Source organism: Heterocephalus glaber, unplaced genomic scaffold, assembly GCF_053883595.1.
Source record: "Heterocephalus glaber isolate CG9 unplaced genomic scaffold, H.glaber_assembly_v1.0 deba00001687, whole genome shotgun sequence".
In the NCBI taxonomy this organism is placed as follows: domain Eukaryota; kingdom Metazoa; phylum Chordata; class Mammalia; order Rodentia; family Bathyergidae; genus Heterocephalus; species Heterocephalus glaber.
In genome coordinates this window covers 16311104-16324773 of record NW_028258412.1, presented here as the reverse complement: position 1 = coordinate 16324773, position 13670 = coordinate 16311104, and the positions used below count along the sequence as shown (strand labels likewise).

The 13670-nt window shown below is 48.5% G+C and overlaps 2 protein-coding genes across 10 annotated transcripts in view; one reads left to right on the top strand and one right to left on the bottom strand.

The window, feature by feature from the left end:
- Positions 1–2899, bottom strand: part of Spring1 (SREBF pathway regulator in golgi 1) — a 78379-nt gene extending 75480 nt beyond the window's left edge. For 2 of the 5 annotated variants that reach the window (XR_015446259.1, XM_087198274.1), the window contains exon 1: positions 2677–2899. Coding sequence is in view for 4 of the 5 variants with exons in the window: in XM_087198274.1 (XP_087054400.1) it covers positions 2677–2790 (114 nt within the window). In the remaining variant the exon portion in view is untranslated. Of the gene's footprint in view, positions 1–2612 lie in introns of all 5 variants that reach the window. The other 3 variants (XM_021257391.2, XM_004843719.4, XM_087198276.1) reach the window with 2 other exon arrangements.
- A 63-nt stretch (positions 2900–2962) lies between these two features.
- Rnft2 (ring finger protein, transmembrane 2) overlaps positions 2963–13670 on the top strand; it is a 113129-nt gene continuing 102421 nt past the window's right edge. For 4 of the 5 annotated variants that reach the window (XM_013071747.3, XM_087198273.1, XM_087198272.1 and 1 more), the window contains exons 1-3: positions 2963–3624; positions 4726–4899; positions 5311–5369. In XM_013071747.3, coding sequence (XP_012927201.1) covers positions 4876–4899; positions 5311–5369 — 83 coding nt within the window. In that variant the 5' untranslated portion in view covers positions 2963–3624; positions 4726–4875. Of the gene's footprint in view, positions 3625–4686; positions 4900–5310; positions 5370–13670 lie in introns of all 5 variants that reach the window. The other variant, XM_021257389.2, reaches the window with a different exon arrangement.

Below are 13670 nucleotides of genomic sequence, written 5' to 3'. Positions count from 1 at the left end.
AGGCTTTGATGATGCCGTGAGGGCGGCACCCCATGGATGGACTGGTGGTCCTGAAAGGGGCTGAAAGCACCAGAACTCCTTCTCCCCCATGTGAGTAAAATCAAGGAGAAGACTCCCACCAGACCCAGACTCTGTCAGCAATCCGGTCTTGGGCCTCCCAGCCTCAGGATAAATGTTATTTAAGCCCCCCAGCCTATGGTATTGTGTTGTGTTACAGCAGCCTAGAAAAAGACACACGGGTTCTCCCCAGCCCCCACTTAAAAAGCTCTGCATTTATTTGAATGCTTTTTTTTATGGAATTCAATCATCTAATCAGGGGAAAGACCTACCCCACAATGGCATAAGGGAACAGATCAGTGCTGCTTATATTTGGGGGGATTAGAGCCAGAGAAATTTACAAAGCAAACATTTTGCCAACAGTTCTAGGGACTTTCACAATCATTAAGCCCCCACCCCTGCAAAAATAAAATCATAGTTACAGATCATAAGTTTTTAAAAAACGTGTCATAAAAAATAATGAAGACACCATGCTGGAGTACAGTACTTAACAAGTGGCTCTAGGGGCTGTCGCAGAGTAGACAGCATTGTGCTAAGACTTGAAGAGTGTGCCAGACTGAGAAGAAAGGAAAAGTCATCCCAATTAAAAGACTCATTTGTTTGTTCAACCAATATTTGAGTTCCCATGAGGAGCCTGGCAGTATTCTAGGGGCTGGAGGGCCTACAGACAAGACATATAAGGTCCTTTTTCTCAAGGAAATTCAATTCAGAAATGCAGGGTGAGGAGACACAGATAAACAAATAAATGAACAAGAAATGTTCACTTCATGATTTTTACCACAAAAAAATAAAATAAGTGTATGCTCATGAAATGAAGTAATTTATACTAGGTCACTAAATATGTCCTGAATCACCAAGTATAAATCTTTTTTTGTGCTTTCAGTTCAGGCTGACTATACTTGACTATACTTGTCAGCCTGAACTGAAAGCACAAAAAAAGATTCAATCGTGAAGAGATTCTGGAATGGAATCTGGAGTTTTATCTGAGTATAACAAGAAGCCAAAGAACTGCACATGGGGTAGTACTATGACAGGAGCTTTATAAAGATCACCTGGGTAAAGAATAGGCAAGAAAGAAAAGGAAACAGATCTGCTAGGCTACTGCAATGGTCCAGGCAGAAGATGACACTGGCTTGGCCTAAGGTGGCAGCAGGGACAGTTAGGATAAATGGACAGATTCAGGATACACTGCAGGGGCTGACCCAATGCTCTGGATGTAGGGAATGGCAGGAAGGAAAGAATGATGCACTGGCAGTCTGAACTACCTGGTGATCAGTAACGCCCCTTGGTGAGGCTGGGAAGCCTGTGGAGGAGTAAGCACTAGCAGTGGAGAATCAACATTTCTGTTTGGTCCAAGCACGAGAAGCCTACAACACAATCAAAAAGAGACACCAAGTGAAAAGCAGAAAGGTGGCTGCCAGGGGCTGGGGGACAGAGGGAATGGGTGTCACTGTCTAACGGGCACAGCTGCCATCTTTTACAAGCTGAACAGTTATAAGGATAGATGACAGTTGCACATTGGAAAAACATTTAATATCACTGAATGGTACACTTTAAGGTAAATTTTAGGAGTATTTAATATTAAAAATTTGAAAAGGGTGAGTGGGGGATGTCAAATAAGCAATTAGATACAAGAATTGGGGGCTTTCTGGACAGGTCCAAGCTGAAGTTATACCCTGGAAATCAACAGCATACAGCTGTTAAACAACAGCGCTACGATCACCGCGTCAGGTAAAGAGGAAGCCGCACTCTCACAGGACCACCAGACGAAGAGGAAATGACACACGACCACGGGAAAGCGTCTGGGAGGACACAAAACACCAAGTCACTGAAGCCCAGGAGCTGACTTGATCATGCCACACCCCTTGGTCAACAAAACAAACTCAGAATCCTCTGCCTCTGTGTTTGTCTAAGGCAGGAGGGGAGAGACAATTCCCTTTGCTTACCGTTTATATATTTTATTTACGAACTTGACCCTTGAAGAGTGCAAAGGGGGAGTGGGGCTCTTAACAGCTACATCAGGACAACCGCATCATCACCAAAGTCCCTACCTAGTTCACTCTATAAATCTCAAAAACCTAGGCATCGTAGGGCATGCAATCCCAGCACTCTGGGAGGCTGAGACAACAGGATCACAAGTTCGAACTTAGCCACTCAGCGACTTAGTAAAACCCTGGCACACAACACAGTGCCCCCCACATTAAACGGAAGGCAGCCAGGTCCCCTCATCTCTCCCCGGATTCTGGGTGTGCGTCGGTCGCGTGGGGGCGCCACCTCTGCGGGGACTCTGGCCAGAAAGGACTGAGAAGAGCCACGCCCCCTGCTAGCTTGGACCTGGCTGGGGAAGGACGCGGAGGTGGTAACAGGGAACCACTGCGGCAGAAGAGCCGGTCGCACCAGGTTCGAATCCCGGATCTGCCCTGGCCCCGCAGCGCAAGCGCTTGGGGCACCAGCTCCCCTCCCGACCTCAAGACTCACGGGCGGCGCGCGGCACAGGCCAGGAGGCCCAGCGGAGGAGGACGGACACGGACCGGCGGGCAGCAGCGACCACTGACCTGCTTGAAGGTGCTGCTGAGGAAGTAGACCAGCGACAGCCCGAAGACCAGGGCGAGCACCCACCTCTTCCGCAGAAGCCGGCGCCACAGCAAGGCAGCCAGGTTCACCATCCCGACGCGGACGCGGGGCGTGGCGGCAGGGGCGAGGAACGGGGAAGACCCGGGGACTCGGTGGCATGGCTCCTAACCGACCACCATCCCCATGCCTGGCCGCGGGCAGAGCCTCCGCTGGCCAGCGAGCCCCCGGCAGCCGGCGCACGTCACCCACGTGACCCCGCCCACGCCCCGCCTCCGCCCTGTGCTTCACCGGCCCAACCCATTGAAAGCCCCCTCGCCATTGGTCACTGCGAAGTAGCAGTCTCCTATTGGCTAAATCCAGAGAAAGGAGGCGGGAAATCGTATGCACGTGGGTGGCCTAGCTGTTCTCGGGTCCTAGTGCCCAGCCCTTTAACCCCAGCTCAACCCCGCGAGAGGCCGGAAGCACTTGGAAGTCACGTGCTGCTCGGGTCGCTGCAGTGATTGGCTTAGCTGAACGTGAACAGTGCGGCGGTGATTGCTGAATTTTTTTTATTCACCCCGGCCTGGTCTTTGTAGTCGCCTGACCTTGCAGTGCTAGAGCGTTTGGGGCTGTGGGTTGGTTGTAGGAATGAGAAGCGCGCTGGTGATATTGTATCCCCAGTGCACTTGCCCTCTTCTGTTACCGGGAGTGCAGGAGATGCTACTTTGCAGGCTTCTCGGTGTACACCTTTAATGGCCAGGGGTCACAACTGAAAGCATCGAAAAGTCGCGCTGCGGATCTTCATAGGGAGACAGGAGGATATATATGGCAGAAGGCTGAAAAGCTTCTCATCCAGTTATTCAGATGCATCCTGCGAGCGAAAATGTGTCCTAAGAGTCACTATTGGAATAGTTTTGTACGACCTGCTTCCGACGGGAGATGTGAGGTCCCTTCAAAAGCAAACATCTGAAAGTAGAATCTTGGGCGATCGATGGTGTATCAGACTTGTGGATGGTAACTTTGTAATATTGTATTTTATTTTCCCCCAAAGATTTGGAATTGATGGGTGATATTTTGGGTGGAGGGTTGTTAAAGCAAGATTGCAAGTTTATACAATGAGTTTTCCTTTGTATGTGAAGATGGTGCTGCTAATTCCTTTCTTAGCTACTTTTCCAAAGGGAGAGGTGGCTGGGTTGTTGGATTGCCTCTCCTTAGTAGCCCTAAGAAGGCTGGTCAGAGTTAGGAAGCCACTCAACAGCCAGTTACAGGGCCCGAACTAAAAGTTAGATAACCATCAGCGGTCCTGATAGAAGAAAGTATTCCAGAAGGCTAAAGCTATTCAAGGAGACTGCATGGTCTTTATTTCTAACCTAGTATGAAAGATGGAGCAGGGAATGAGGTATCTAGAAAAAAGCAACTGGGAGACCTGTGGTTTTCTTCATTGAATACTTAAATTCTGTCTGTGCCAGGCAATGTTCTAGATGCTGAGGTAGAGGAGCAAACTAGGTAGATAGGATCTTTGTTTTTGTGGCATTTACTTGAGTGGAGGGACAAATCACAAGTAAATATACATTAAATAATAAGTGTTGTGAAGAAAATAAAACAAGCCAATGTTAGGAAGACCAGGAGAGTGGGGAAAGAATGTATCTGGGAGAAGGGGACATTTGACCTGAGGGAGCTAACTGTGTAACATCCAGGAGGAAAAGCATTCCAGAAAGAGGAAACAGCAAGTACAAAGGTCCTGAGGCAGGGGCTTTACATGTTGGAAGAGAAGTCACACCAGTGAGTCATACAAGGAAAGCAGAAGGAAACAAAGCTAGACAGGTGAGGCTGCCTTTAGGCTGTGGACAGGGCATGGATTTTCTGGTTGCAGTAGAAAGGCATTGAGTCTAAAACATATTTTCCATATTACACAATCAGGACTTCATAATTTGACAATAAGACAAAATATATTAAGATCATAAAACCCTTAAGAGTCTCAAAGAGGGAGACTGCTCCCCTATGGGGCTACCCAGAGATCTTGATCAGATGGAATCCTCTGCTTATAGTTACCAGTGATGTCCCAACATTTGGCAGATTCGTGGACCGTTTACCCAGGTGTTCTGTGCAATCCAGGGCTTGGAAACACTGGCAAGCTCCCTGAACTGGGCATCTCTCTGGTGAGGAAGAAGAGAGCAGGCCTGTTCTCTCTGGGATCCTGTGGTCACCTCATCGGGATCCCTGAGTGCCTACTTCAGGTGTCGTCAGGATGGAGTCCTGAAGTCCATGTGGCTGTTTGCAGTGAACCAGGTGAAGCATCTCCATGAGAATTCATACTCTTAGTTATTTGTTTGTTTATTTATTTTTGGTTTTGGTACTAGAGATTGAAGCCGGGGCCTCCTGCATGATACGCAAACACTCTCCCATTGAGCTACATCCCCAACCCTATCCAGGCTGTCCTTGAACTTAACGTCCTCCTGCCTCAGCCTCCTGAATAGCTGGGATTACAGGTGTGCAGGCCACTGCACCTCACTTGAAGTCACGCCTTTACTACCACTTTATTAAAAGAGAGGGATAGAAGGAAGTTTTGGGTTTGACCCCTCTACCCCCTCCCATGGGACTGTGGGGAGGCTGAAGCAGCACTTGTTGATGGTTACCATGGCAGTGTGACAGGCAGTGTGAGTGTTGGGAGACTTGGCTCACGCATGTGTTGGCTTTCAGGTGTTAAGGAAAATGCAGAGACGCCACAGCAGCAACACGGATACCATTCCACCTGAAAGGTAGGCATCCCTGGGTTCATTCCACCTGAGGGCTCAAGACTTTGGGTGGCGAAAGGCACCCAAAACAGGATTGCATGAAACCTGCTTCTTAGAACTAGGTAGGAGTCAGAAAGGAGGTTGGATTGGAAACCACTGTGCACAGTGTATTAGTCAGCTTTGTGTTCCTACAACAAAATACCCCAAGTGGCTGACTTTATAAACAATTGACCTAGCTTATAATTTTGGAGACTGAGCATCCAGTCAGTATAGTACAGGTACAGCGGCTGCCCCATAGCCTTATCAACTCCTGGAATAGGTGGCAGTGGAGGCTGCAGGTGTGGGAGCCAAGTGCTTATGTCTGGGAACAAGAGCAGAAACAGAGAGGGGCTAGGTTCCCACAATCCCATCTGAGGACACACCCCCAAGGTCCTGAGGACCTCCCACTAGGCTCCACCTCTTAAAGGTCCACGGTACCTCCCAGTACCACCACCCCAGGACCAAGCCTTTACCATGGGCCTTTGGGGGGGGGGGGTCACTCAAATTACACCTGAGCCTTAGCACACAACAGCCTTCTCCTGAATACTCAAAACACAGTAGCTTGCCATACTTTTATGGTAATTCTCAAACCCCACGTGATGAGTGATCTACTTGACTTACTGTATCAATAATTATACTCCTGGGGTTTTAATTTATAGGGGTATCTTAGTCTGTTCAGGCTGCTATAAGAAAAATGCAATAGTTTACATGGCTTAAAAAACAAGCATTTATTTCTCACAGTTCTGGAAGCTGGGAAGTCCAAGATCAAGACACTGATCAGTGTCTGGTGAGAGGCAGCTTCCTGGTTGACAGGTGCCCATTCCTTTGCTGTGTCCACATGGTAGAGGAGAAGGGATTGCTCCATGGCCTTTTATTATAAGGGCACAAGTCCCATTTCTGAGGGCCCCACCCTCAAAACCTAATCATCTTCAAAAGCTCTCATCTCCTAATACCATAACACTGACAATTAGGATTTCAACATATGAATCAGATAAAGACACAAATATTCCATTCAAAACACAGAGAGGCCGATGACATTGATTACTTTTCTTGAGAAGAAGGGCACAGCACACAACACAGGGCCATGTTGGGAAGAGCCAGTGTTGTTTACAAGGGAGAGTAGAGGGAGGAGAGAGCATTGGCCATAGTCTTTGCTGGAAAAACCACGTAGGAAAGGAAAATGGAGTAGGATATGCTAGTTTGAACAGTGGCTCTGGAGCATAAAAGTGATCTCTAGGTGTTTAATATCTAGCCCGGGTGATTTAGGAGAGAGGAAATTGTCTTAGATATTTTCCCATTGTTGGGACAAAATACTCAACACCCATAACCTAAAGGAGAAAAGGGTTATTTTTGCTCCATGGTCTGCTGGCTCCAAGGCAGAAACAGCGTGAGGGAAGGGCCTATCAGAGAAAAGCTCACATCATGGCAGTCAGGAAGCAGAGGAGGAAAGGATGAGCTGGGAAGAAAAATAACACAACTCACCATCAAACCCCAGCTCCCAACAGCAAGTCAGCTATAGTTTCCCTTTGTTGCAGTCACCATACAAACACATGAGGCTTTTGGGAGGACTCCCCAGATCTAAACCATAAGTTTCTACCTTTGACCCCCAAAACCCTCAAGTGCATTTTTTTTTTTTTTTTTGGTACTGGGGATCGAACTCGGGACCTTGCACTTGGGAGGCAGGCGGCAAAACCACTGAGCTAAATCCCCAGCCCACAAGTGCATCTTTTTATGCAAAATACACTGAGTCCATCTCTGAGAGTTGCCAAAGTTTTAACAGTTCCAGCATTGCTGAAAAGTTCAAAAACAAAGTCTCCTCTGAGATTGAAGGCAAACTCTTAGCAATGAGCCCATGTAAAAATAAAAAAGTAAGTTAAACACAGCTAACATACAATAACACAGGGTAAACATTCGCATTCCAAAAGAGAGAAATAGGAGGAAAGAAAGGAATTGGACCAAAGGAAGACCAAAACATACATAGCAGGACAAACATTAAATCCTATAGCTCCTTATCTAGCACCCAGGGTCAAGTTATGGTGAGATATGAGCTCCAAAGGGTTTGGGTGGCCCTACCCCTAAGGTATTTCTGGTTGCAGCCCTTGTGGCCTCTCTCTTGGAATGGCTTTGCTCGCTGCCTGCAGCTTTCCTCAGCAGACATCCTACATTCCTGGATTCTTCAACTTTCTGGGGTCTCCACTGCACTTTCAGTTTCACTCTCACAGCTTCATATACTGCCCTCTCAGATGCATACTGCCTGGCTTTGCAGGCGTTCTGAAATCTGGGTGGAATCCTCCTTCCTGCATGCCTGTAAAGATAGTACCACATGGATGTTGCCAAAGTCTACTGCCAGCTCGAGCACTAGCCAGAATCATGGCCACTACTTGGATAAGCCCCCTTGGATCATGGCTGCAGAGGCCTCTGAGTACCTGGATGGCCAAGCACTATGAACTGAATCCAGTAGAACCAATTCCCTGGGTGGTCCTTCTCAAGCAGGCTGTCCTCAGGCTCTCTTCTCAAAGCATAGTTTTTCAAAGGCGTTTACCTTTATCTTTTTACACTCGAGCTAGTGAAGAGTAGAGTCTTGCTGATTCCTGAGATTCCCTCAAAGTAGCCTTCCTATTACCTTGGTATAAAGTAATTGTCTTCTTTAAAATGATAGTCTTTTCAGGGCCGGGGGTTTAGCTCAGTGGTTCTGGCGCCTGCCTCGAAAGCGCAAGGTCCCGAGTTCGATCCCCGGTACCAAAAAAAAAAAAAAAAAATGATAGTCTTTTCATCAACCAAGCTCTCCAAAGGCTTTCAGGGGGCATAAAACTCAAAACTTTTTAAATCATTCAGCTGTGCTGTTTGCTCTCGATTTTCAATGTAGATCTGGCTAAAAGCATCCAGCAGTACCCATGCCACAGCCTCAATATTCAGCTCCCTTGAAATTTCTTCCACCAGATTAATTAGTCCACCCAATCTCAGTGTCTCACAAAGTCTCAGGACATGGGCAAAACATAGAAAACTTTTCTGCCTAAACATAATATACATGCCCTCTAGCCCAACTGCTAGTGGAGTCCTTGATCCCAACTGAAACCTCCTGATTCTGTTCTTTATCGTCTGAGTTTCTTTCAACATTCTGGTCTTCTGAGCTCTGACTAGAAGCTCCCATGAAGCCTGGCTCACAGCATTCTAGAGCTTCTGTAGCCAGCACTTCCAAACCTTTCAACACTCTTCCTGCATACCGATTCCAAAGTACTCTGAACCACATGATCAGATAGTCACAGCAATAGCCCCGCTTCTTTGGTACTAAAATCTGTCTCAGTCACTTTATTGCTGGGACAAAATACACAATACCCACATCTTAAAGGAGAAGAGGCTTATTTGGGCTCATAGTTTTTAGAATATTAAGTCATAGTTGACTGGCTCCAAGGCAAGAAGAGCATGATGGAAGGGTCCGGCAGAGGAAAGCTGTGTGTGTCATGGTGACCAGAAAGCAGAGAGTAAAGGAAGGAGCTGGGGAGGGAGATACACCTTTCTGGGTCATGCTGTGAGTGACCCACCTCTAACAAGGCACCACTCCTAACAACACATTCAACTATTAAACTCAGTAGTGGATGAATCTACTGATGAGTTTGCTCGTGATCCAATCACCTCCCAAAAACTCTTAGTGCCAGCACATGCATCCAAGGAGCAGGAAGCCAAGCCTTTCCTCCCTCATCCCTCATTCCAGGTTCCCTGCATCCTTGCATCCCTATACCACCAGTCCAGACCTAGCACTGGGACCAAGTTTGGTATCAAGCCTGGCTGTTCTGCAGGGAAGATCATGGGCTATAAGCAAGATGAGCCTTAGTCAAAATCTCAGCCTCCACTACTTCCCACCTACCATGGTTTGGGTTTCTGTCTCCCGAACTTTGTGTTGGAAATGTCATTCCAAAGTCATGTATTGATGGCATTTGGTGCTAGGGTCTTTGGGAAGTAATGAGATTAGATAAAATCTTCATGGTGGGGCCCACCATGATAACACTGTGAGAAGTGGCTTCATAGGAGAGGAAAGGAGACCCGAGCTAGCACTCTTGGTGGGCCTCGCCATGGGATGCCCTCTGCCATGTTATGATGCAACACGAGCCCTTACCAGACGCAGCACCATGCCCTTGGACTTCCCAGCCTGCACAACTGTGAGCCAAATAAACTTCTATTCTTTATAAATTTTCCAGTCTTGGGTATTTTGTTATAGCAATGGAAAACTGACTTAAGACACCACCTTTGGCAAGTGATTCCACCCCTAGGTCTCCATTGCTCCATCCATAGAGGACAGATGATAAAATTCCGAGTTGGTTAAGAATGAAGGAATGGGTGTACAGATGCACAGACACAGCATCTGGCTTGGACAGAGTGTGCCTATGAGAATTTCCCAGCCTCTGAGGTCAGCTTTGCCATCTGCTTTCGTGTGAACCATGAGAGCTTTGGGGGCAGAAACCACAGCACAGGCATAATGACCACCATGCTTGGAGGCTTAGTCTGCACTGCCCTCATCTGAGCCTGATGAGGCCAGTGCTATTGTACACATTTTACAGATGAATAAACTGAGATTCAGAGAGAGGAAGTCAGTTACCGAAAGCCACACATCCAGGAAGTAGCAGAGCTGAGATTTAGGCCTCAGTCCATTTGCCCCCTAAGAGCTGCGCTTTGAGACATCAGATTTTGGCTGCCTCATGTCTGGGTGGATCCACTTCTGCTCCTGGGCTGCTTCAGCTCTAGCCCTTTAGTTGCTAAGTTGGAAGCACAGCCTCTGTTTCCCCCATGGAATATTCTTTCCCTTTTAGGCTGAAATCCCGGGTGGATGCAGATAGGAGAGAGACCCAGGGAGAGAGCCCAGCTATAAAAAGCCCTCCGGGGTCCCCAGAGCCCCGTGAATACAGAATGCTGCTTATCTCAGAGGGATGGCGAGCACTTTCCAAGGCCCCCTGGGGCAATGGGGGCCACCCATAAGGGCCAGCATGGACATCTGCCAAGATTCATGCTTTCCAAGCTTAGCATCTCGAAGTACAGAAAAAGCTCAAGGCCCCTTGAGGCTCATAGCCATGGTGTCTGTTGTTTATATTGTCATTATTAGTATCCAGGGCCCAAGGGAGGAGGACCACACATTTCCAGGCTCTTGGTGTTAGCCGGGGTGGGGCCTAGCAGGAGAGAGGGCAGAAGTGGACCTCTTCATGTCACACCAGATTTATGCTCGTGCACCCTTCCAGTTTGTAAAGATGGAGGAACCAACCTGAGACTTCTCAAGGCCACCATGTCCCCTAGTATGTTTCACAGATGTTCCTGTAAGACATCAATAGGTTTCCCATGCATACAAACAATTCTGTGATCAAATCTGTTTGGGAAACATAGGGCTGAAACAAAGTTACTTTTTGCAGTGACAGGTGTTTTGAGTGCCTTTAGCATGACATTCATGTTTCATTCATTCTTTCAGGTAGCATTTCTGTGTGCCAAGTGCTCTATGCTAGCATAGTCGGTGGGGAGACAGTCATAATCTTTAGCCAGGTGTGGTGGTGCACACCTGTAATCTGAAAAGCTGCAGCAGGAAGATTGCAAGTTCGAGCCCAGCTTGGGCAGTTTAGCAATTTAGCGAGAGCTTGTCTCAAAGTAAAAACTAAAAGAGGATTGTAGCTCAGTGTGAGGGTTTGGGATTCAATCCCTAGTACTGAAAAACAAACAAACAAAATCCTTCAATCTCTGCCCACTAAAGATTCTGATTCCGCTGATCTGCCGTGAGGCTTGGGCAGAGGTAGTTTTCAAAAGCTCACCCAAGTGATCAGCCAAGCTTGGGAACTACAAGTCTCAGTGGGAAGATAGGGAATACAGTGGATCCTTGACTTAAAAACTCAATTCATTCACGAAGGCTGGTTGTAACTCAAATCGGTCAATTGAAGGCTCAGGCTCCTCCTTACAGCCTTCAGAGTCTCTCTCCTGTATAGGCAGATCTCAGAGTCCTTAGACTGCTCTTGCCTACACCTCCCTCGCCTTCACGTGCACCTTGTGAGTGACACAGGTGAGCTCCTGTGCAGGCGAGGATGAGGACCTCAAGGTCAGTGGGCCATTGCAAGCATGGGCTTGGGAGTCCTGGTCCCATCGAATTCCTGCCCTGCCCTGCAGTCACTGTGGGTCCTGGACCAGCAGCTTAACCTCCCCATGCTTCAGTTTCCTCATTGGTAAAGTGGGGGTGACGACGGCAGCCACGTTGTGGGACCTCTGTGAGGCTGAAGCAGGACAGCACCCTGGCTCTGCCTCTGGTGTGCTGTCGGTGACAGTGCTGATGATCTGATGGGATGCGTGAGACCACGAGATGTTTGAGCATCAGCAGGAGTTTCCCAGGGGGCCTCTTTCTCTGCTCAAATCCCCTGCACTGGCCTATCTGTGCCCTGGGCCGCAGGTGCTGATCATCTGCATGTGAATGAGCTCTGCAGATCCCTTACCATCTCCCTGTAGTTGGGGACACCCCACCCCAACACCTTCCGGAAATGCTGACCACTGCCTCTGTGCTGGGGACCAGAGCCACGAAGCTGAGTGGGACACAGAACCCACTTCAGAGATGCCCCTGATGCGAGGGGACACAACTGGTGGGAGGGAGGGGTGGGGACAGTCCTGCGGCAGGGCAGGGGCTGGTGGGGGCAGTGCTGAGGAGGAACGCTGGGGGACAGACTGCTCTGGGGGTCCGGAGGCCCTGTTCCTGGCTTCCAAGGTGGGTTCGTCCCCTGTGCCTTGCTACCAGCCAGTGCAGCACCGCCGTTATTTACTGAGGCTCAGCAAGGCAGCCTGCGTGTGGGGTAAACGCAGAGCAGGGGCTGCGTCCGGAGCTTCTTCCTCCGCACCCTGCATCTCCTGTCTGCCATCCTGTGTTGACCTCAGCGGCACACCGCGGCCCTGGACATGAAGGGGAAGCTGTAATGCCAGGAGAGGCAGGTTCAGATGTCACCCTAAGCCCTCCAACCCCAGCCACTTACTGCCGCTGTTCTGGTTTGCCCCAAAGTCCACACCACCTCCTCCTCTGCTCCTCCTCTCTCCCCTTCACCTTCTCATTCCTAAGTGGAACACACAGACTGAGTTCCACTTAGGAATTTGAGGGGAGTCAAAGTTGGGTCCATAATGTATTGGTATTATTTGTCCCCCACCCCCGATGGGCTGCCTTCTGTTTGTCTGACTTCCAGTGGGGGAGAGGGGTCTCTTCCTTATATGTTTGTTTGTTTTCTGTTGCTAAGAGCACAACCTCAGAGACAGTGAGTTATAAAGAACTGAGGTTTGGGCCAGGGATGTAGCTCAGCAGCACAGCACCTGCCTGGCAAGCATGAGGTCCTGAGTTCGATCCCCAGTACCCAAAAAATAAAGATCAGAGGTTTATTTGTCTCAGACTTCTGGAGGCTCAAGAGTTGTGTCTGCTGGTGGCCTGCTGGCTCCAAGAGCCTCATCGCAGGGTAGAGCATCACATGGCGGAGATAGGGAGGACATAGGAGGTAACCAGAATATGCAGCATGTGTTTAAATTTTAAAATTAGAGTAAAAGACTCATTGCCATTAATTCCCCTCCACATACGCCCCTTGACTTTGAACACACTTATCCCGTTGTTCTTGCCCCTCTCTCTCTCTCCCTCTCTCTCTCTTTCTTTTTTGGTACCTGGGGTCAAACTGAGGACCTTGCATTTTCAAGGCAGGTGGCAGCGCCTCTGAGCTAAATCCCTGGCCTGTTCTTCCCACTTTCTGAAGCAGGTCTGGAAGTCCTCTTCCATGAGTCTCTTCAGTTGTGCTTTCCTGGCTGCCTCAGTGTCCTGCATGTATCCAAAACACATACCTTTCATGGTCATTTTGACTTTCAGGAAGAGCCAGAAGTCACACAGTGCCACATCTGTGGGTAAGGTGGATGAGGACACACCATTGTGTTTTTACAAGCCTGCCTGTCCATTCGATGGCGCTGTGTCACGACATTCAAGCCTTGTAAAGATACTCATGAAAGAGGGGGATTAATGGCAATGTGTCTTTTACTATAATAAAACTTTTTAAAATTTAAACATTCACTGGCCGGGGATTTAGCTCAGGGGTTTCACTGCCTGCTGCGCAAGCGCAAGGACCCAAGTTCAGTCCCCGGTACCAAAAAAAAAAAAAAATTGTGAACATTCACTGTATATTTTGACCACCTCTTGAGTGTGTGGCACATGTGGTCTCTGTCCTTATAAAGCTACCAGGATTCAGTTGTGGGGCTCCATCCTAATGACCTGTCTAGTCCTAATCACCCCCTAAAGCTCCCCACACACAT